General features: G+C 33.5%; 1 protein-coding gene across 19 annotated transcripts in view; it reads right to left on the bottom strand.

Annotated features, from left to right (window-relative positions):
• CHD9 (chromodomain helicase DNA binding protein 9) overlaps nucleotides 1-21,278 on the bottom strand; it is a 223,213-nt gene that overhangs the window by 36,181 nt on the left and 165,754 nt on the right. For all 19 annotated transcript variants that reach the window (XM_072632204.1, XM_072632210.1, XM_072632202.1 and 16 more), the window contains 9 exons: nucleotides 20,716-20,911; nucleotides 18,065-18,232; nucleotides 17,032-17,211; nucleotides 11,328-11,438; nucleotides 9,356-9,552; nucleotides 8,626-8,825; nucleotides 5,357-5,516; nucleotides 4,796-4,885; nucleotides 3,389-3,492 (listed from right to left, as the gene is read on the bottom strand). In XM_072632204.1, the coding sequence (XP_072488305.1) occupies nucleotides 3,389-3,492; nucleotides 4,796-4,885; nucleotides 5,357-5,516; nucleotides 8,626-8,825; nucleotides 9,356-9,552; nucleotides 11,328-11,438; nucleotides 17,032-17,211; nucleotides 18,065-18,232; nucleotides 20,716-20,911 (1,406 nt within the window). The remainder of the gene's footprint in view (nucleotides 1-3,388; nucleotides 3,493-4,795; nucleotides 4,886-5,356; nucleotides 5,517-8,625; nucleotides 8,826-9,355; nucleotides 9,553-11,327; nucleotides 11,439-17,031; nucleotides 17,212-18,064; nucleotides 18,233-20,715; nucleotides 20,912-21,278) is intronic.

The following is a 21,278-nucleotide window of genomic DNA, read 5'->3' as shown; positions in this document are numbered from 1 at the left end:
CTGACTTCAAATAATTACAAATATACTTAAGTTTACAGGTTTTATCTCTCTCTCTCTTCCATATCCTCCCCCTGCCAATAAAAGTAAACTTCTTGAAGGCAGGGGCTGTTTTCTGTTTTGTTTTTATATTTACTGTGCCTAGTGAATAGACATACACATTAAAAATTCTTGTTGGATTCAGTTCAATAAAAATTTACTAATCACTGACTAAATGCCACAAACTGGGCTAGGTCTGGGAGCTACAAAGACAAAAATGATATCTGTTCCTGCCTTCAAGGAAATTCCACTCTAATGGAAGAACCTATATTCTAGTTGATTTGGAGCACCATAGGGGTCAATATGGTGGGGAGCATGTGAGTAAAGTCTAACGGAGGCAAAGAGACAGAGGAAAAGGATATTATCAATTTATATCCTAAGCAGGGTGCAAAGGCAGGATTCAAGAGCAGCTGGGAGGATCTTCAATTATCTGGCTATTCCCTAGAGTTCCTTCTCTGCCAAAAGCAAAGCAGCCAATCACTTCCTGACTTATGTTAGTGATATTTCAAAAGGTAGAGTATATAATGAGAGGAATAATGGTGTTCAGCTTGGGCACTATATTTTCAGAAAAATTATGATAAGTTGGACACTTCCATAAGTAGGTTATCTGGGAAGGTCAAGGACTTCATTATCATATTACAGGAGAAAGAGTTGAAAAGACTGGGAATCTTTAGCCTGGAAAAGAGACTATTGGGAAATATCACTATATTTATGGAATTTGACCTATTTTGTCTGGATCCAGAAGGTACAACTGGATAAAAGCTGCAAATAAGCAAACTGAGATTTGATGTCAGAAAAATTTCCTAAAAATTAGAGCTACTTAAAAGTGGAATGAATTGTTTCACAAGTAGTGGAATCCTTGTTAGAAGCTGTCAAGCAATGGCTTAATGACTACTTTCTGGGTATACCGTAGAGTGAATTTTCATTCCAGTCAGAGCTGGCTAAGATGGTTTAAGGTCCCTTCCATATGAGACCCTATGATTTGGTGAATTTTATCATGGAAAGCAACAATTCAAAAGAAATACTTATATACAAGTACTCTAATGGGGTAGCTAGGCAGTGCAACGGAAAAATGTTGGGCTTGGAGTTAGGAAGACTTGTCTTCTTGAGTTCAAATCTGGCCTCAAACACTTACTAGCTGTGTGACCCTGGGCAAGTCATTTAACCCTGTTTGCCTCAGTTCCTTGTCTGTAAAATGAGCTAGAGAAAGAAGTGGCAAACTATTGCAGTATCTTTGCCAAAAAAAACCCCAAATGGGATCATGAAGTGTAAGACATGACTGAAACAAATGAACAACCACAAAATTCTGACAGATGGGGATAAAAAGACGAACAGCAACATCAAGCAACTTAATATGGTAGATAAGACAAAGGTAATATCTATTCTAAAAATTAGAATAGAAGAATGAAGAAGTATAGACTGCTATGAGATTTAAGGAGAGTAAAATAATTGCCAGTTGAGATGGACCAGGAAAGACTTCATGTAAGAGAAAATACCTGAGTTTATTCTTGAAGGTGTTCAAGAAGTGGAGTTGAGGAGGAGGAAACTCTAGATATTAAGAAGCATGAACAAAAGTATGGACACAAGAAGAGGCAGAATATCAACATGATGAGGGGAAATGAAATCTAAAATTGGAAAGGTTGGGATTAGATTGTGAGGGGTTTTGAGTGGTAGCCTATTTAGTAGGCAGAGGAGAAATTAGGGTTGTGAATTAGTAAGATAACTGAAAGAATAGGCAAGGTTAGAAAGGTAAACACCCAGAGGGATGTGGCTTATTATGATATTCTGGGGAAGGGATAATAATAAGAATAGAAGTAACAATTTGGGTTCATACAATACTTTAAGGAAGACAAAAAGTATTCTAAATGGCCCTGTGAAGTAGTAAAAAGATAAACTGGGTTGGTGGGAGAGGAAATAGAGGGAACAAATTCAAGAAATGGAGCAGATACAATCAATAGGACTGAAGATCTGATTGAATGTGAGGAATGACAGAGAGACAGATATGAAAAATAATGCTGAAGTTTTAAATCTGGAGACCTTGGAGAATAGTAGTCCCATTTAAGGAAATGGGGAATAGTTCAAGCTTAAGCCTTTAGATTCTACAAAACTCTTTGCCATGAGAGTGTAAGTACTATTACCTCTATTTTGCATATGAGAAAAATGAAGCTCAGGAGGACTGATACTTTTCCTGGGTCATAAAATTATGAAGTTATTGAGGGAGAATTTGAATGCAGATCTCCTGACTTCAATCCAATGTTCTTTCCACTACAAGACACACTCTTAACACTTTGGAAGAGAGACCAAGTTTTGCTTAAAAGCTGTTACATTCAGTTTTGTATACGCTGATTTTGAAAAATCAAAACACTGAGGAAGAAACCTATAGTTGACATATAGAAATGTAGGATTATATCTCACACCAGAGATAACAATTGAGAATATGTGACTTTCAGAGTCCTTTGCATGGAAGTTGTGTTCGTCTGTCGTTGCCAAAGAAGACCATGCCATCAGAGAAATGATGACATGACTTGCACTTGACTGTTTTGAGTGAGTGAGGGCTGTGCAGGTCACCAGCCTCACTTCTTCTCCAGAGCCATCTGAATCCAGTGACTAGATATTCATCAGGATGACTGGAGATGACCCAGGATGCACTGGGAGACCCTGGCCCCTCTAGGCCAAGATCTATGCAGGTACTCACTTAGGATGAGGCAACGCCCATTCATTGAGTAGGCCTGTTTAAGAAGAAGTAGCCAGGGCATGGCCCCTTGGAAGTTAATCAAAGCTGGGAGACAGGATGAGGTCAACAAGGGAGACAGTACAGAGAGAAGGGATACAATGTTACTAAAAGGTTACATTCCTGATCTTGACCAATACAGATTCCTAAAGCTTTAGACGTGGTTTTTTTTCGGTCTGAAACGTCCAGTTTTTTATAGACATGATCAAAATCACCTTAATCAGGTATAAATTATATACCCCACATGTTCTAAGTATAAAGATTTATTAAATGTATATACATCAATTAAGCAGAACTCTATGGTATACCAGTCACATACATTTTGTGTATGTAAGAGATCTGTAGGAGAAGAGCACCACTGAGGCCTGGAGCTCAAAAGGTTCCCCCAGGAGATGGGGCTGGGAGATAAGAGCATAAGAGTAGAGGAGAAAGTCTTATATATTTGAGTGTTAAGAGGTGGCAGACTAGTTTAAGAACAAAGTGTGTTCACTATTTTCTGTTAAATATCTCTAACTATACAGCTGTAATCAATAAAATGATCTAAATGAACTAACATATTAAGGGCCGTCTGCATTTCATTATATAAAGAAAATGCCCATACCACTCTGCCCTTTTACTTACCATGTTTAAAAACTCCAATAAGGAGAGATTTATCTGCATCAAGATCCCACCACTCAGCAGGGACTTCAGAATGGTCTGGCTCAGGGACCCAAACATCAATGTCACTAAAATATAATCATCAAGAGAGTAAAAGACTTGATTACAAGTCAGAGGAAGAAGATGCTTGAGTAGCAATCAGAGGGCTATGATTAGAGTTCACACTATTATAGGACTGTGACTAGTAAGAAAAGTAACTCCTGAAATGTATTTAAAGTTTTCAATAGTGATCTAAAATGGTGACATCCTTAGGCCATATTTGTTATGTAATTTTAATATGCTTCATGTGCTTATTTTTTTAAACTGTCACCATCAAGAACATAATACTTATGCCCTGGAAGCAATAATAATAACTAGCATCTACACAGTGCTTTAAGGTGCTTTGGTCTTCTTGACTGAGTCTAGCACTCTATCCATTGTGTCATCTAGAAGCTTCATTCAACATAATATATAGACATCTATCCTTGATCCAGAAAGAACAGTTGTCTTGCAAGAAAATTTATGGTAAAGTAAACTTATGTTAAGTGAATCTGTTCTCATTTACAAACGTAACAACAGGGACATGTTCCTCTGGAAAACAGAAATATCACTTTAAAGCCAGAGGAGATCTTTGAAATTTTCTAATCTAACATCTTCACTTAATAGTCAAGGAAACTGAGGCAGTGTTTAAGTGACTTGGTTCAAGATTATACAATTAGGATGAATTAGTCATTGGATATAAAAGACTGCACCAAAAAAAGAGCAAAACTTAAAAAAAAGACTAATGGAAATTTTATTAAATTTAATTCATCAAATATTTATCAAGTGCCTACAATGTATACAGAACTGAACACTAGAGAGATGCATAGTAGGATCATATGCTTTCCCAGTGTTAGTTTATTGGTTGGTTAGCTCTTATCACCTATTGATGAGACTGTAAGAGACAGAGAGAACAGTGTGGGTAGAAAAAGAAATATGCAAACCACAGTTTTCATGCAAGGGTAGTTCACAAGCTAGGTGTTCCTTTATGGGAAGATAATCAGCCTATATGAATGTACCTATCTTAACTATTACTAATCATATGATTTAGTCTGTAATTGATGACATTAGGATTTATTTTCATATTAATTAGAGGATTCATTGTTGAAACTTGCCTATTGCTACATAGCCCTCCTAAGAAGCAAGACAAAAAAAAAAATTCTGTAAATATGATGAATTTTGCTCCTTAGGATTAATTTGTAATTTAACAGAATTCTAAACTTATGCAACACATTTCATCAAGAGATACTTATGGTGAAATTTTCATGTCATCTTCCATTTTCAAAAAATGAAAAGCTTCAAAATCATATCTACCCACATAAATGAAAAATATGAAAGATTAATTTAATTCACCTTGCTTCAACTCCATCAAATACTTTCTGGAACTCATTACCAATGACTTCTTGTTTTAAATAATACAGCATCCGCACTCGAAGCAAAACCCTAAAAAACAAAAAGTAAAGAAATATCAATACTATCTGGCTTCCCATTAGGTATATTTCTAAACAGGTCTATTATTATGTAATAATCAAGGAGGTCTGTTAGCCTTTCATTATAATTTTAAGAACAAAATAACTAGTAACATCTGGTTTTAATTAAATGCCTCTCCATACCATATAATATCTCTGTGATATTGAGGAATATAATTATTTAACCTTTAAGGTTATAAAGCAAATCAGAGGTACTTACTATATGCTCCTGTTTAAGCATTAGGAAATAGCAATACAGAGAGGTACAATGACTTGCCTGATTGTACTTTGTAAGATTAGAAAAGAACTTTCAGGTCAAGTCCAATGTATTCATTAAGCTATGTTAATTCTTACTATAGACTAGTATTTTTAGGGGATACTTCAGCTGTAAAGACAGGAAAAGAGGATTTAAAAAAAAATGTGCTTGAAATAGAATGCTACTTACTTATTACAATGATGTTTTATGTGTTTTTTATAGCCTTCATCTTGCAGCAGATGCTCAGGATTATACTTTCGAAGCCATTCTGCTTTATGGATATCAAATGTACTTGCTTGAGTTTTCACTTTCTTCCCTTTTCGGCCCCTGGGAACAGGAGCTGACAGGCCTACATAAAATGAGAAAAAATGTGGAGTAAATGATAGTTTATAGAAATTCCATAATTTGAAATATTTTCTCAATTTAAAAATTCCAAGAAAATATTTGAAGTCTGTGTAGAATGTGGAAAGTTCCTTCAAGAATTTAAGAGACAGTTCTTAGACATTAGCCTGATACTTCCTAGACTGGTACAAATTTAGAATTATAAAGGCGATACACCTTTCAAGCTGTATACTATTGGGAGTAGATAAACCTAAGTTTTTAAAAGCCTACATTTGAAATATTTTCATTGTACTCATTACTCCTCTGGGCTTCAAGTTTAATACACTAAATACACTAAAGTTATTCATTTCCTTAAAAGCTATAAGCAAACTGATCTGGTCTCATTAAAGGATTTTTTCCTTCTCAGCTAACATTGCCTTGGAAGTGTAAAGTTTTGTAAGTGCATTCAAACACTCACTGGATATAAAGCTACTATACCAGAGAGATAAAATAAAATCACATCTTCTAAATGGGGAAAATAAAGTAACATATTAAGTAACCTGCTCATGATCATTAGCTACCAACTGCTAATTATTACTGATAATCAGTAAGCTTCACAGGAAGGACTGTTTATCTTAAAAAGTTTTCATTCATATGACTGAATATGTCAAGGACGCAGAATTTAAACAATGTAGGTGCTCCCTCCATGTAGAGATGGCAACTCCTTTGCTGACGGTCTCTAAGAGTTGCTGTAAATTCATCACCTGACAACTCGACTTTTAGTGATGTGCCTTCTAAACACTGGTGCGCAGGAAGCTGGACAGACAAAATCATAATATAATGGGGTCAAAAGAATTTTGGATAAATAAAATACAGATATCCTAGGAGAAATGCTAAAATAAGGTAATAGGGAAGTACCATAGACAGCAGAATGGACAAGAAAAAAGATGGTACAGTACTCAGATTGAATAATCAGCTGTGGAATAAGTTAATTTTACTTCAGTAGCTTTTTTTTCTGTAAAAGTTATTGTTCACATTGGGTTTGTTTGTGCAAAAACTTTTCAATTTAATGTAATCAAAATTACCCATTTTGCATTTCCTAATGTTTTCTATCTCTTTTTTAGTCAAAAATTCTTCCCTTCTCCATAAACCTGATAAATACGCTATTCCTTGCTCCACTAATTTGTTTATAGTATCAATCTTTATATCTAGATCACTACTGATTAGAGAGACCCAAATCAAAACAACTCTGAGACACCACATCGCACCTATCAGATTGGTTAACATGACAAAATAGGATGATGATAAATGTTGGAGAAGATGTGGGAGAGTTGGAACACTAACTCATTGTTGGTGGAGCTATAAGCTGATCCAACCATTCTGGAGAGCTATTTGGAACTCTGCCCAAAGGGCTACAAAAATGTGCATACCCTTTGACCCAGCAATAATGCTTCTAGGATTGTCTCCCCAAGAGATCATAAAAATGAGAAAGGGTCCCACATGTACAAAAATATTTACAGCAGTACTCTGTGTTGGCCAAAAACTGGAAATCAAGAGGATGCCCTTCAATTGGGGAATGGCTGAATAAATTGTGCTATATGAATGTAATGGAATACATTGTGCTATGAGAAATGATGAACAGGAAGACTTCAGAGAGGCCTGGAAAGACTTATAAGAACTGATGATAAGGGAAAGGAACAGAATCAGGAGAACTTTATACACAGCAACAACCACAGTGTGCGAGGATTTTTTCTGGTAGACTTAGAACTTCATTGCAATGCAAGGACTTAAAAAATTTCCAATGGTCTCTTAAGGCAAAATGCCTTCCACATCCAGAAAAAGAACTATGGAATCTGATCACAGAATGTAGCAGATCATTTTCTTTCATGATTTCTCCCACTCATTTTAATTCTTCTATGCAATATGACTAAAGTGAAAATGTATTTAATAGGAATGTATGTGTAGAACCTATATAAAATTGTATGCCCTCTCAGGGAGGGAAGGGAAGGGGAAAAAAATTTAAGTTATATCAAAGTGATCGTAGAACACTGAAAACAAATAAAATAATAATTAAAAAAACAAACAAAAAAATAAATTGTCACTAGAAAAAAAAGTTATTGTTCGCATTTTTAAGTAGTTTAAATGGAAAGCTTTCCATTATATCAACAACTAAGGCTTGTTAGATTGCCAGAGATTCATTTACTCTGGCAATTTCATTCATTCGTTTAATCAATCTTTTTTAAAGCTCTTTAGTTACTTGATACGACAACACTAGGAACTATGAGAATACTTTATATATACTATGAATAAAAAATAAGAAATAATCACATTCTCAGTCCTCTATAGTCTTCCTATCTTTTATAGGCAAAAACTAGTACAAAATAACATTCTTAAGTCTATATGTATGGTAACTAAAGGGGAAAACAGTAACGTCCTCTTTATCTAATATTTGAAAACTTGATGGGAGTTCTCAGACAGGTTTAAGAAAAAATCATTGTTTTTTTAAGGCAGCACAGAAACTCTGTTCTTAATCCTGATATGTATGAATTGAAACTATTTTTTACTATATTATCATAAGAACATAAGGTATTCATTACAAAATTTTACTTATCGCTATATTTGCTCAAAATATGAAGAAATTATGATTATTGAGGTAAACCTATAAAGTGTAATTTTTTTGTTAACAATTTATAGGCATCAGTTAGTGGCACAGTTTAAGCGCATGGAACACTGCTTTTTAAATAAAATTGACAAAAAATTAAAAACAAAATTGACAAAATCATTTCATAATTCTTAATACTGCTAACTGTGATTAGAAAGACAATTTCTAATTACTTTATTTGAAGACAAAGGCACTTTTATAAATGTGAATTTATTTATCTTATTTATGTAACCAGTTATTTACAATAACATGCCAACTGGTTGTATAATGAACAATAATTATCAAAATATAGAGAGACTGAAGCACAGAGAGGAGTATGAGTAAGCTAAGATCACAGTGATTAAATGGTATGTAAAACATATTCAATAACTGTAACATCTACACATTTTTTTTTGGCATTAAACCACATTTACAGAAGTTCTATTTTTTAAACTGGTTGATTTAGCTTATCATATTAAAAAGCTATATTCTTTACCCAGATGATTTTGCAATTCTCTTGTTTGCCCATCCTCTGTAGGGGTAATAAGATCCCATATGAAACCTTTAATCTTCTCATCTCCTCGGTAGTGAACAAGGCAATATGCTAAAAGGGCTCGGCAAATGATCTCCACATCTTGTTCATTTAGCTGTCTTTTAAATCGACCATGAGCTAGAATCTCTCTCCATCGACCCCACCTAGTCCAAAGGCACATTAAGATACTGTTAAGGTCTAATTTTAAAAATATCCCACAAATCACAAATGCCCCTAATATTTTAAATAAAGAATTGTATAAGCAAAGAATTGTAATTATAAACAAATGAAAATATTTGGTCATTTTATTATAATATTTTAATATATTTGCGTTATATATTATGTAAATATAGATTATATATTACATTTTATTATATTAAAATTTAGTTACAATGTGGCGGGAAAAACTCTTCATGACACAGATTTATGATATAATTTCTTGCACCATTTAAAACCATGACTAATAAATTTTCTATTCTGGATTACTGAATAAATATCAGGTCCAACTTCATGAATTAAGAGAGCTGTATTTTACTGATATTTCATGTATATATTCAAATAATATTAAGAATATCCACCATTCTGATATTAAAATACATAAAATACAGATGTCAAATATTGACCTCACTCAAAATAAAATGTACTAGTTTATGCAATATATAATAATCACACACATAAAGGATAGTATTTTTACCCATAAACTAGTAGATTTTTCTCCACTCGAAAGCATTCTGTCCTTCCATAGCCACTAGATCGGTCACACGGTCTACGGAGTTTAGGCTTATCATCTCCTTCACTTTCGACTTCAGACAATTCGGCCAATTCATCTTTCGTGGCACTAAAGGGTCTTGTTTGTTTTCGAATCCTTGGGGTGTCAATAACTAAGCTGTTCTACAAAATTAAACAGACATTACAGGAGGTTCCCTGTATTTTTTCTTACTTAAAGACATTTTTACGTGCGATTTGTCAACAACAGATTTTCTGTATAAACGTTCAAATTTTAGGGATTCTTGAATTATTCACAGTGGACACTAATTACTTTTGACTAAGGGAAGGGCTTACCCAGTACCTGTAAGCTGGACACAGCTCATCTGGATTCATACAATTGCTAGACAAGTATGATAAATGGCTGGCCATCCTTAAGTACCACAACTTTAATTCTATTCTTTCCCTCCTTATCCTCTGACTCTAACAGTAAAACCAAGGAGGAAAGAAGGAAAAATCAAAAGAACCTCTCTAGGCTAATTTTATTTCTCCTTCTATAGTTGCTTGCAATTTCATTAATGGAAGGTTTAAACAGTAGCACAAAGACCTATCTTCAAGAGAACAGTAATGAGAAAAGTGAGCAAACAGCTTCTGGGTGAGATGGAAGTCTTTAGTGAAGTAAGAGGTGGCGTCAAAGCCTGGAAGACCAGAGGTCAAGTCTTGCCTTTGGCACATACAAACTATGTAATTCTGGGCAAGTCATTTAACCTCTCGTTGCAATTGCAGACAAGATGCTAACCAGAGAACTATTAAGAGTTTTCTGAACTAGGAGGAGCTCATACAGTAATAAACCCTGTGTCTAGTCCCTGTCCCTTTCTGAGTCTCATTTTACATTACTCTAAAAAATATAAAGCCAATCTCTAGCAGAAGCAGAATTTAAACTAACAAGTATTCATTCTGCAACCATTATTTTACTTCAGTATTTCAAGTTTAAAAAGAAGAATTATTGGTGTGGGTAGTTTCTTCACTATAGAAACAGACTGAAATTCCTCCAAGACCAAGAGGATGGTTGTAACCTCAGAGTCATACTGAACTACTCTCTTTCCTTCACATTCCCCTCTTCCTACCGATGCCTTTTCATTTCCAAACAGCTAACAAGCACAAGTCTGAAAGATCCCTTGTTCAAAACCTCCAGTGGTCTACTACCCATCCATTCTTATTTCATATTATTTCCCTATATTCCAACACACAGGTCTGCCTGATGGCCCCCACACTTTACATACCATCTTCCACTTCTGTATATCTGCATATGCCATCTTCCATGCTTGCGATGCACTCTCTTCCCCCACTCCCCAGAATTCTCATCCTTTTTCAAGAATTAGGTCAGGTACCCACCTCTCTGTGAAGATTCCTTGGTCCTTCCAGTTGTTAGTACTTTTTCCCTCATATTTAACTTATCTGTTTACATACGGTATTGCCCCATAAAAATGTAAGGTCTCTGAGAGCAAAGGCTGTCCTATTTCTGCCTTTATATCCCCAGTGACAAACATATTGCCTTGTATATTAAGGATTTTTAATTTAATGGTCCTTATGAATCGCTGCCCTGCCACCCTGCCTCCCTGCCCCCCAGAAAACCACACTTCAAAACATCATCTATGTGCCAACCTAAGCTTAGTTAAGCTATTACTCCTTGGAGAACAGACATAGTGTTTCTCTAACAAGTCTAAAATAAAAGTCTTAACAGTATGCAGACATTATACTCTGCTAGAATAGATTTTGAGAAATCAGAATTATTTCTATACTATGGTGAGGCATTAAGCTGGTAGGCCTTAATCTAAGGAAATGGAAATGAACTTTCCATAATACTTAAGCAAAAATTGACAGAAATAACCAAAAAATTAATCATCTCAAGGTACTGTACTCTCAGAAGAGGAACATTTTAGAGGAAAGGGAATACTTACTCTACCACTGATGGCATCTATATCAATTTCTGCCTTCTTTGCCCATTTCTGCCAGAAGTTAGGATCATCTAAGGAAATATCAGTCCGGTTTCCAGATGCCACAAAACTTGCCTAAAATACACAATGATAGCTCTTAACTATTAATAATGACAGGAAACTTTTATATATTTCAACAAAATCTCCTCAGGTTTGTTTTGGATACCCAAGTCCACCAACACCAACACCAACGCTCTGAGTATATTCACTTGCCTATTAAAATAGTTTCATGATGAATGTTGGACAAAGTACAAATTCTGCTTAGGGTAGAGGGTTTCCCACCAATTTAGGCAGCTGTATTACACTATTGCTACTGGATAGTTTCTAAGCTCTTCATAAGCAAAGAGCAGTTTTTCTCTGTAAGAAATAGTAACTGATAAAGGGGACAAAAATGAATACAAAACCGTTCAATTTCCTCACACACCACAAACATCAATCACAGTTGAAAACTTCTACTTTGTTTTCACACTTTAAAGCAAACTTTGTAAAAATAAAAAAAGGCAAATATTAGATAAAATGAAAATGAAAACTATCATTGTATTTATTCTCTAAATAATATAGGATTTTGGGTTAGTACAAGAATACATAGACTAGGAAAGTAAATTTCTGTTATAATTCATACCTTTTCTTAATATAAGAACAAGTAATACAAGGTATGGAAAAGTTAAAGGGTTTTATACATATGACAAAGTTTCAAGAAATTGACAGTCTAATTTAGAACAACAGAACAAAAAACTGCCAGAAAATATTCCAACTCCTATGGCAATCTTGTTAAGAGATGATCCCCATAAGATAGCACCTCGTAGCATATTCAAAGAATATGTTTTAAATTTACAATCTATTCTCATAATGCCTAATTACTACAGGTACAATTTAAAGATAATAAAAGTTTTCTATTTATAAAAAGACAATTCTTTTTCTTAATGGAATTTAAGCATGTTTCATATTTAGGAAGTTAGGATGAGCAAAATCATAAGTCTAAGAAAAAACACTACAGGCTTTTACTGAAATCCAAGCTTGTGTACATAATACTGTTTCTACAAATTAACAAGTGTATAAGATCACTGTCTTAAGAGATTGTACTACTAAGGACCTTTAATTTATTGCAACTTTTCTTTTTTTAGTAAAGTAAAAGCTTAAAAAAAAGTAAAAATTTATTTTTAGTAAAGGGGTATTTTGGAAACTGCACATCACTAGTAGAGTCATACATGAAACAGAAATAGGAGAAACATATATTTTGATCAAATAGGCTTTTAAGCGATTTCTAGTGACTATAACGGTGCTATCTCCATAGCAGGCACTTCATAAATATGTGTTGTTGAACTGGAATAGAAATTTACAATAATATAGAACTATGCAAAAGTGCTATTTTACATTTTAAAAAATGAAAGCTAAAACTCTGAATGTTTTGTGTGTGTGTGTGTACATATAAAACAATTCTAATTTATATAGTAAAGCCATACTAGTTTAAAATATAAAGCATAGCCAAAATGACACCATCATTCCGTATTAAAATAGACAGCTGGAAAACATGAAAACTCACTATAATATAATGTTTTCAAGGTGACTAAACATCACAATTGGTAACACAATCACATCTGTATACAAGAAATAACCTGAATATTTAATAAAGACTTAACTTTCTTATGAAATCAATTTCTAGTTTAATGAATGAAGATATACACATCAATATCTGCACATCTTTTTAAATGCACTTCTCTGAATTTTTTGAACCAAGAGAGAAATGCACTGAATACCTCTCAGGGGATTTTATTTCATATTGAATTTTCATCGATATATGCTAGCCACTTAAGTCTTAGCAATCTTAGTAAATGATTATTTGAGTTAAATGATTTGGGACCTCTTACATTTAGAGCCACCATCAAAGTTAACACCACAGTTCAAACAAAATAATCTTTTAAAACATATTATTGCCTGTTTGTTCTCATAAAATCTATGTCATATATGTCACCAGGACTAATTTCTTTTATTCTGCTGCTAGATATAAGATTGCCAGATGAAACAGTAATTTCTGAAGAGAAACGCAATTTTGCAATTTAGATTGAATGGATTTTATGCAAGCCATTTATGATGACATGTATACCATGAGAGGATCAACACATGGTATTTTTCAGTTAAACAAGTTTAAGTCTTTTAGCTAATCCAGAGAATTATCTTGTTAACTGACACATATCTTAATTTTAAAAATTCAAAAAATTCTCTAGGACCATAACAATGGATAAAGCCTACAGAAATTAAAATACCTGTTGTGATAAGTGGAAGATGTCATCAAGTACTGGTTTACCGACTGCTTCCAAATGTTAAATTCTAATATCCTAGCTCCCAATAAATCATATTTCTTTAAATGCATTCCTTCAATCATTAAATCCCTTTATTATTTGCAAGAGAAGACTTTTAAATGGTGAAATCCATCTTCCTACAACAGAAAGTAGCAGAAAGATAGTAGGGGCCATGTGTTTTCACAGAATGGCCCTTTCAAATAAGCAATCTGCAGCATGCTCCATATTGTTTTATGTTTTGCTTTGTTTTAAATTAAGTTGTTTCTAGATCCCCCTCCCTCCACACCAGAGGTTAAAAAATTCTGTTTTTTAAAAGCATGTCCCGATTGCACATCTTTGGAAAAATACTGGCTTTAAGAAATTTTTAACGAACCAAAAAAAAAATCAAAACAAGGCATAGGTGACAGATAATCAGTTAGAAATGAAATTTTCAACAATAGGTTTTAGATGTCAAGTATTTAGGGGATAAAGACCACGCCTAAATAGTTTGTTATTTTACAAAGCAGTATGATTTTCCCAAGTGCAAACTTAAATTTTATTCAGTGAATATACAAGTAAATAGATGAAAATATATTCTAAACATTATTTCCCCTTCTCCTGAAAAAATCTTCACCTCAGAGTTAGGTATCTATTCCTTCCAGAGATAAAAAAAAAGTATTTAACTTCAGAGATCATCTCAGCAGGAGTGACCACAGGGATAGAGGCAATTTTAATCAGTCAATAATTTTTTCCAAGTGTCTATTGTCTGAATAACTGCTGAGGGAGAGCATGAACAAATTTCATCAAGGCAGCCAAATGAATTCTAGTATTCTTTACTGTCAGTGAAAAGTTCTTCAACCATTAATCTCTAGATACAAAACTCCTCTTATTTCTTCCTTTTCTTTTCCCCTTGTATTTAAATTATTTTTTTCTCAAGATCTTTAGAAGAGAAGTGAATTTTGGGGTAAGGGGTAGAAATTATAAGTCATAACCTATGGCTCTGTATTTAGCATTTTCCAATCAAATTTAAAAAAAAAAAAAATTATTTAAATGTTTAAGTGCTGACATATACCAACCTCATCATGATTACTGCACACTTGAATCACTTCACCATTTAATAAACAAGTACAATATGGAATCAAGTACAGTAATGAAATCAAATGCATTACAATACCATATATGGTTTTATGTTGTAATTACAATGAGAATCTTAAAATCATTAGATTAAATTTGTGTAATAATGGAAAAGTTAATCAACTTTCTTGAACTTTAGTTTTCTTATCTATCTATCTATCTATCTATCTATCTATCTATCTATCTATCTGTATATATATACATATATATATATATATAAAATGACCACATTTGGATAGGTGAGCTCTCTGGGTCCCTTTGAGCTATAAATTCTAGTGTCTATGATATATTAAGATAAAAATTAATTCATAATAATTAATTTTAAGACTAAAACTTATATACATGTCTATCTTGTTACAATGTAAGTAACTTGAGAGCAGAGAGTGTTTTACTTTTGTCTCAGTATCTCTAGCATTTAATATAATTCTTGGCATATAGCAAATGCTTAATAAATACTTGTTGACGAAGATTTCAAAGGAAATACTAGTATTACAGCATTCAGAGATATGAAGAAGGCTGGCTCTGGAGTCAGGAAGAACTAAGTTCAAATCTTGTCTCTGACATATAGTAGTAGTAGGACAGTAAGAAAATCATTTTACCTCCCAGTACCCTAGGCAACATTCTAGGAGCACAAGTTACAGAAAAGTGACTGATGTACATTCATGGAGGAGTTTCTGCATCAGAGACATCCCCTATAACAATGAAATCACAGATTTTAAACTGCCCACCTTTCGTTTCCACCTTAGATATGGAAAATAGGAAATAGCTTTTGGAATAGTGTATATATAGCTGGGGTAGGAAAAGGGAAATCCAACAAAAAAAATTTTCTGAAGAGATATTAAAAGTTAAGAAAACTCCTACAACTTGGATTAATGACACTACTATGGTGCAGTATCTCTACTTCCTGCATCATGGGGACTGGAAGAAGGAATCTAGGGAGGGAGGAAGAACAGTGTATCAGAGAAGGTACTGAAAATAAAGGAAAGAAGGAAGGAAAGGTGACAAACAATGGGACTCAATAATATGCAATAATAATAATAATAATAATACACATTTACACATTATTTTAGGTTTACAAAGAACAATCCTCACAAATCTATGAGACAGGCTACATTATTGTCATCGTTTGACAGATGAAACCCTGATGCTCACAGAAGGGGCATGCCTTGCTCAGGATGTTCAGAACCAGATGTGAGTAAAGCTGAAGCTTCACTAACTAGGCCAGCTGTGTCAGGAAGGTGGGGCCAGGTGACCATGGAAAAGGGAACTGGAAAATCCCTTACTAGTCTAATTAATGCATGATACATAAATGTACATCTGTGGCATAAGAAAAGAATAACACTAGTTCAAGGGTGGGGAACCTGTGGCCTCAAGGCCACACAAGACCCTTAGAGTCCTCAAATCCTCCCTTTAACTGAATTCAAACTTCACAGAACAAATCTCCTGCACTAGTTTATACATTTTTTCAAAGTCTTTCCTTCCCAGTCTATCAGAGGTAGAAAGCTAGTTTATACTTCATTTTAAGATATTAAGTTAAAGTTTTGTAATTTAAAGAAACCACCACCACCACAATAATAGCTAACACTTATATAGCATCTACCATGTGCCAGACATCGTGCTAAGTGCTTTACAATTATTATAGAATCGAATCCTTACAACGAACGTGGGGCTCTTATTATCCCCATTTTACAGATGAGGAAACTGAAGCAAAGAGAGCTTAGGTGATTTGTCCAGGGTCACACCACTACTAAGTGTCTGAGGCTGGGTGTCAATTTAGGTCTTCCTGGCTCTAGGCCTGGTGCTCTATCTGCTGCACTACTGAGCTATAATTTAAAACTAAGTACACTGTAATACAGTTATTTAAGATTAATTTGCTATATTATTACGAATACTTTATACTCACCCTACACAATTCTAATAAATATTTTAATTTCTAAATTACTTCAATCTCAAAATAATTTTACTCTGATAAAGCTGTTTTCAGTAGGCATGCCTATTTTATAACTGAGCAGGTAATCTTAATAACACATGTGAGCATTGTATTTTATTTGAAACTAATTTCTAGGAATACCAAAAATAACCATTTTCAAATGTCAAGTATATGAAACAGAAAGCTTATTATCGAGTACTACTTTTGGATGTGTATTTAAGCACTAAGTAGATGATCTGAGTAACTTTTGAAGCAGCGAAGATAAAGGAACATAAAGTTAGTAATTTTATTAGACAAAATCTTTATAAATTGGTCTCACTGCTACCTTGGCAAATGTTGAACCTCTTCCTTCTGATTCAATGGTGATAGTTTTTGTGCGACGCTGTAAAATTTGATCAATATCTTCTTCACAGAATTTAGAACCCTCATCTTCTTCATCCATAATGGCACCATATGCACCCCTTCGAAGTAGATCTTCTATTTCTTTTTTGGATAGTTGCTGAATCTATAGACAAAAAAATGTGTGTGTGTGTATATATATATATATGATTTTTTTTTTGAGTGATCATAAGATTCAAAAAGTTCAGACGTTTAGACAGTATTTCTGGTTGTGCCAAAGAAAACAACGGAGGGCAGTCTTAAATCCTATGGGTTAGTATATAAGGAATATCTTCCTAGAAGTGTGTGCCATTAAACAAAGGACTGCCCAGTAAGATTATGGCTCTGCTTTCTTGCATATCATTAAGATATGCTTGGAATGGTTTAGATAGAGATAGTCTTGTTTATAAGGAAAGGAAGAGAAAAAGCTTTTACTACTAAGATTCTATATTCTTTTATTACTAAGATACCTACATGTAAAGTTTGCTTATGAGAAAATATTTCAATGGTAAAGGAACTTTCTACCTTCCAAAAGCCTGGACATTAACATACTGTCAATGTTATATAGCTGTAATATTCTACTTGAATAAATTAAAATTACTCTCTAACAGAATAATTAAAAAGAAAAAATATTAGATATTAAATAAAAGTAATTGAAGATAAATATAACAAAAAACTCACCTAATTCCTATACCATTCATTATGTATTAATTTAAAAATTTTTAAAAATAACACCAAACACAAAGATATTTTTATAATTCATAAGTACTGGAATCATGCAGAGTTAAACACTGTTAACTAGAGATTGAAACTACAGTATTTTGAAACAATAGTAGAAGTCCATTATGAAGAGCTTAAATCAGAGTCCAGTGTGTTGTAATAGCAAATGATATTCAAAGTAAATAATGTTTATATATTCTAACAAACTAAATCCAATGAAATAAATCCAATGAAGCAAGAGAACTTGGAAATTTACATACACCACCAACACTATTTTCTCTTCCACTCATGCTCTGTAATACAGCCTTATCTAGACCCAATTTTAGGCTTGCCCGGTCGAACATCTCTCTCTCATATGAGTTACGAGTTATTAATCTGTAGACTTTGACAGCTTTGTTTTGACCAATCCTGTGACATCGAGCTTGGGCCTTGGAATAAAGGAAAAATAAAAAAGTTACATTTAGTTTCAAAGAATACCTTTAACAATGAAAGATATTTTTTAAAAAAGGAAATTTTGTATATAAAGTTATTTTAGATAACCCAGCAAATTTTTTAAATTTAAATTAAGTAGCTATCTAAAATGAGAAACTGATTTACTGAATAACAATTAACAATAAGACAAAATTTAAGCTGATATTGTATACACTATACAAAATCTTAGAAGTGCTGTTATCAATAAAACAAAGAGAAAGTATTATTATCAAATTAAACAATTTCTAAAGTCTTACGAACAGAAAAATTTTGTTGATGGTCTCTTAAAAGCTATAGAGAATCTTCTGAATAATCTTAAACAATTTCTGACTAAAATCTTTTATTTCCTAAAGGCCAACTGTCAGTCATCCTTTTAAAGTATTTCAATCTAGCTTGTGTGTGGTAAGGAGGGGAAGGATTATGGTTTATCTGAATAAGGAATTAACTTTTGTGAAGAATGAAAAAAATTTGAAAATGGTGGCAAATTTAGATGTAATTCACAATAGGGTTTAAAATTTTATCCTCAGTGACCATACAGAATTTAGGAAAATGGGCAGTTAAGGACCAGAACTTAAAGCGATTATAATATCTTCCCAAAATCACTAGTCAATTCTTCATTGTTCTTGAACAAAATATAGCTATATATCTTGCTCCTGAGCTTAAATTTAACATTAATTTATTTAATTCGTTGAAGTTTCAACTTCCTCTGCCTGTATTTACTTTGCACATAAAGAAGTCATATAAAACCCACAATTTTAGCCTCATTCCAGAGATGGTGTAAGGACAGGCAAATTCTAAATTAATCAAAGAGAGAGATGATTTATTCCTATTCCTTAGTGGAAATGGGTGAAAACATTAGACATTTTTCCAGCATGTCATCAGCTTTTCAGTGTGGCTTCTTTATTTTGTTCGAACACCAAACACAATCATTTTCCAAAATAAATATTTTGTTAAAGTATTTTAAAGTAAAACATGAGTAATTTTTAGATCATCTATCAATTCAGGCAATCCGTGGCCCTATTCCCCTAGATTAGAATAAATAAGTTGGTTTTATTTCTAAATTAAATTTAGATTAAACAGGGTATATATCTATGATTATATGTGTAGAATAAAATAGCAACTGCCTCTAAGCTTAAATCTCTTTAAATCTAGTATTATAGTCTCAAAAGTCTAATGCAAAATGTAAAAAAAATTTTCTGGTGCACTTTTTGTCATGTATCTGTCCCTACACAAGTTATTTTGTAATCTTCTTTCCTTCCTGTATCCTAGTATACTTTCCTTTACATTTCCTGAAAGTCGATTTGTAATGTCCTCTATTGATGTTCTCGATTTTCTGTTATTTGGCAAAAGGGGGCTTGTGTACATCATATTTTGTTTTTGGTATACTTGAAACTAAATAAAAACTGGGAAGGGGAAATTAGCTCCTTAAAGCTCAAGATGCAGGCAGAGTCAGCACCATACAATCAGCCCTTTGCCATGGGGGAAAAGGTAGGAGCAAAGGAGCCTGAAGAAGGAAAAGCAGGCCAAGAATATTCAACAAAACCCAAAAGGTTCATGGAGACAGGCCTGATGCTGAAAATATAGCAGTCTGCCCTGTTTGAATGATCTCCAAGTCTGAATAAAGAGGGTAGAGGACAACGCTATTTCTAACACGGCAGGACTGTTCAACTAAAGCTAATTCAAGGAAAACTAGAAAGCAAGGCCCTCCTATATAGCAGGGGCCATGAAAACACATATGTACCCACAAGAAGCTGAATGCTGCAAATTGTCTAGGACTCTGATGAATTGAAAACTGTCGTTGTGGTATTGGGTCTTTCTGCCTAACCCAAGTATAGCTCTTTCCTTGCATAAAAAACTCTGGTGGCAACTTGTCTTTCTAAATAATGCTTCCAATTCTGGTCTATTGGAGCAGAAAACCATACCCTGTTAACTGACTTGGGGCTTTTGGTCCCTTCCCAAAGGAGTAAGTACTTACTATCTGGCCACAATTTTTCCTAGGAAATCCTACCTAGTGCTATGGTTGAACCCCAAGCCAGGAAGAGCCCATCCTTGACCCCATCCAGGATCATGAATAATAAAAGGAATATTTTATCCTTGTATAAAAATGAGTAAGTATAAAGCTTTCTACTTTGATGAGTGTCTAAGTGTAAAAAGTTTAACTGTTAAAGTTTTAAAGAATTTTGTACCTGTGCACCACTGAAAAAAATTACTGTGAATATTTGCTATTTCAATTTTGAAAATACATTTTGATCAGTTACAACATAGTCAGGTAGGATCAATAATTTAAATGGTGCCATTATTAAATTAAAATAATTCAAGCATCTTATTTGGCAAAAAGATTTCTTGGAATAAAAAAAAAAGAGAAGGATCTGTGTTGGAGAGATCAGAATTTCACAAACTTTTATCTTGTGTTTTCAAAATCTTTAATCATGGAATTTACCTGGAGGTCATTTTGGGGATTCCAATCAGAATCAAAAATGATGCATGTATCAGCTGCAGTTAAATTAATGCCCAGCCCACCAGCTCGAGTGCACAAAAGAAATACAAATCTGTCTGAATCAGGTTTACTAAAGCGATCTATGGCAGCCTGTCGAAGATTTCCTCGGACTCTTCCATCAATTCGTTCATACAGATACCTGTCAGGTTGAAGAACAAAAAATTTAGGAAGAATAACATAAACAAAATGAAAATAAACCTACTCAGATGCAATTCTGTTTTCCTACTCAGATCTATGTATAATTTTAAAAATTAGGGGAAGATACGTTTCCTATTAGATTGTGAGCTCTTATACAGTTATTTTCCATAGCACTTACAATAGTGCCTTAAACAGAATAGGAGGTTAATAAATATCTGCTGAATAAAATTCAGAGGATATACAAAATACAATCTATGAATGCAGATACTGAGTACTTGTTATAAGCAAGGCTCTGTATAAACCACTCTGGGAGACATAAAAAAGCTTTAAGTCAATTGATCCATGCCTTCTAAAGCTTGTAACCTAGT

This window comes from Notamacropus eugenii, chromosome 1, assembly GCF_028372415.1.
Source record: "Notamacropus eugenii isolate mMacEug1 chromosome 1, mMacEug1.pri_v2, whole genome shotgun sequence".
NCBI lineage: Eukaryota > Metazoa > Chordata > Mammalia > Diprotodontia > Macropodidae > Notamacropus > Notamacropus eugenii.
This window is presented reverse-complemented; position numbering and strand designations above follow the sequence as displayed.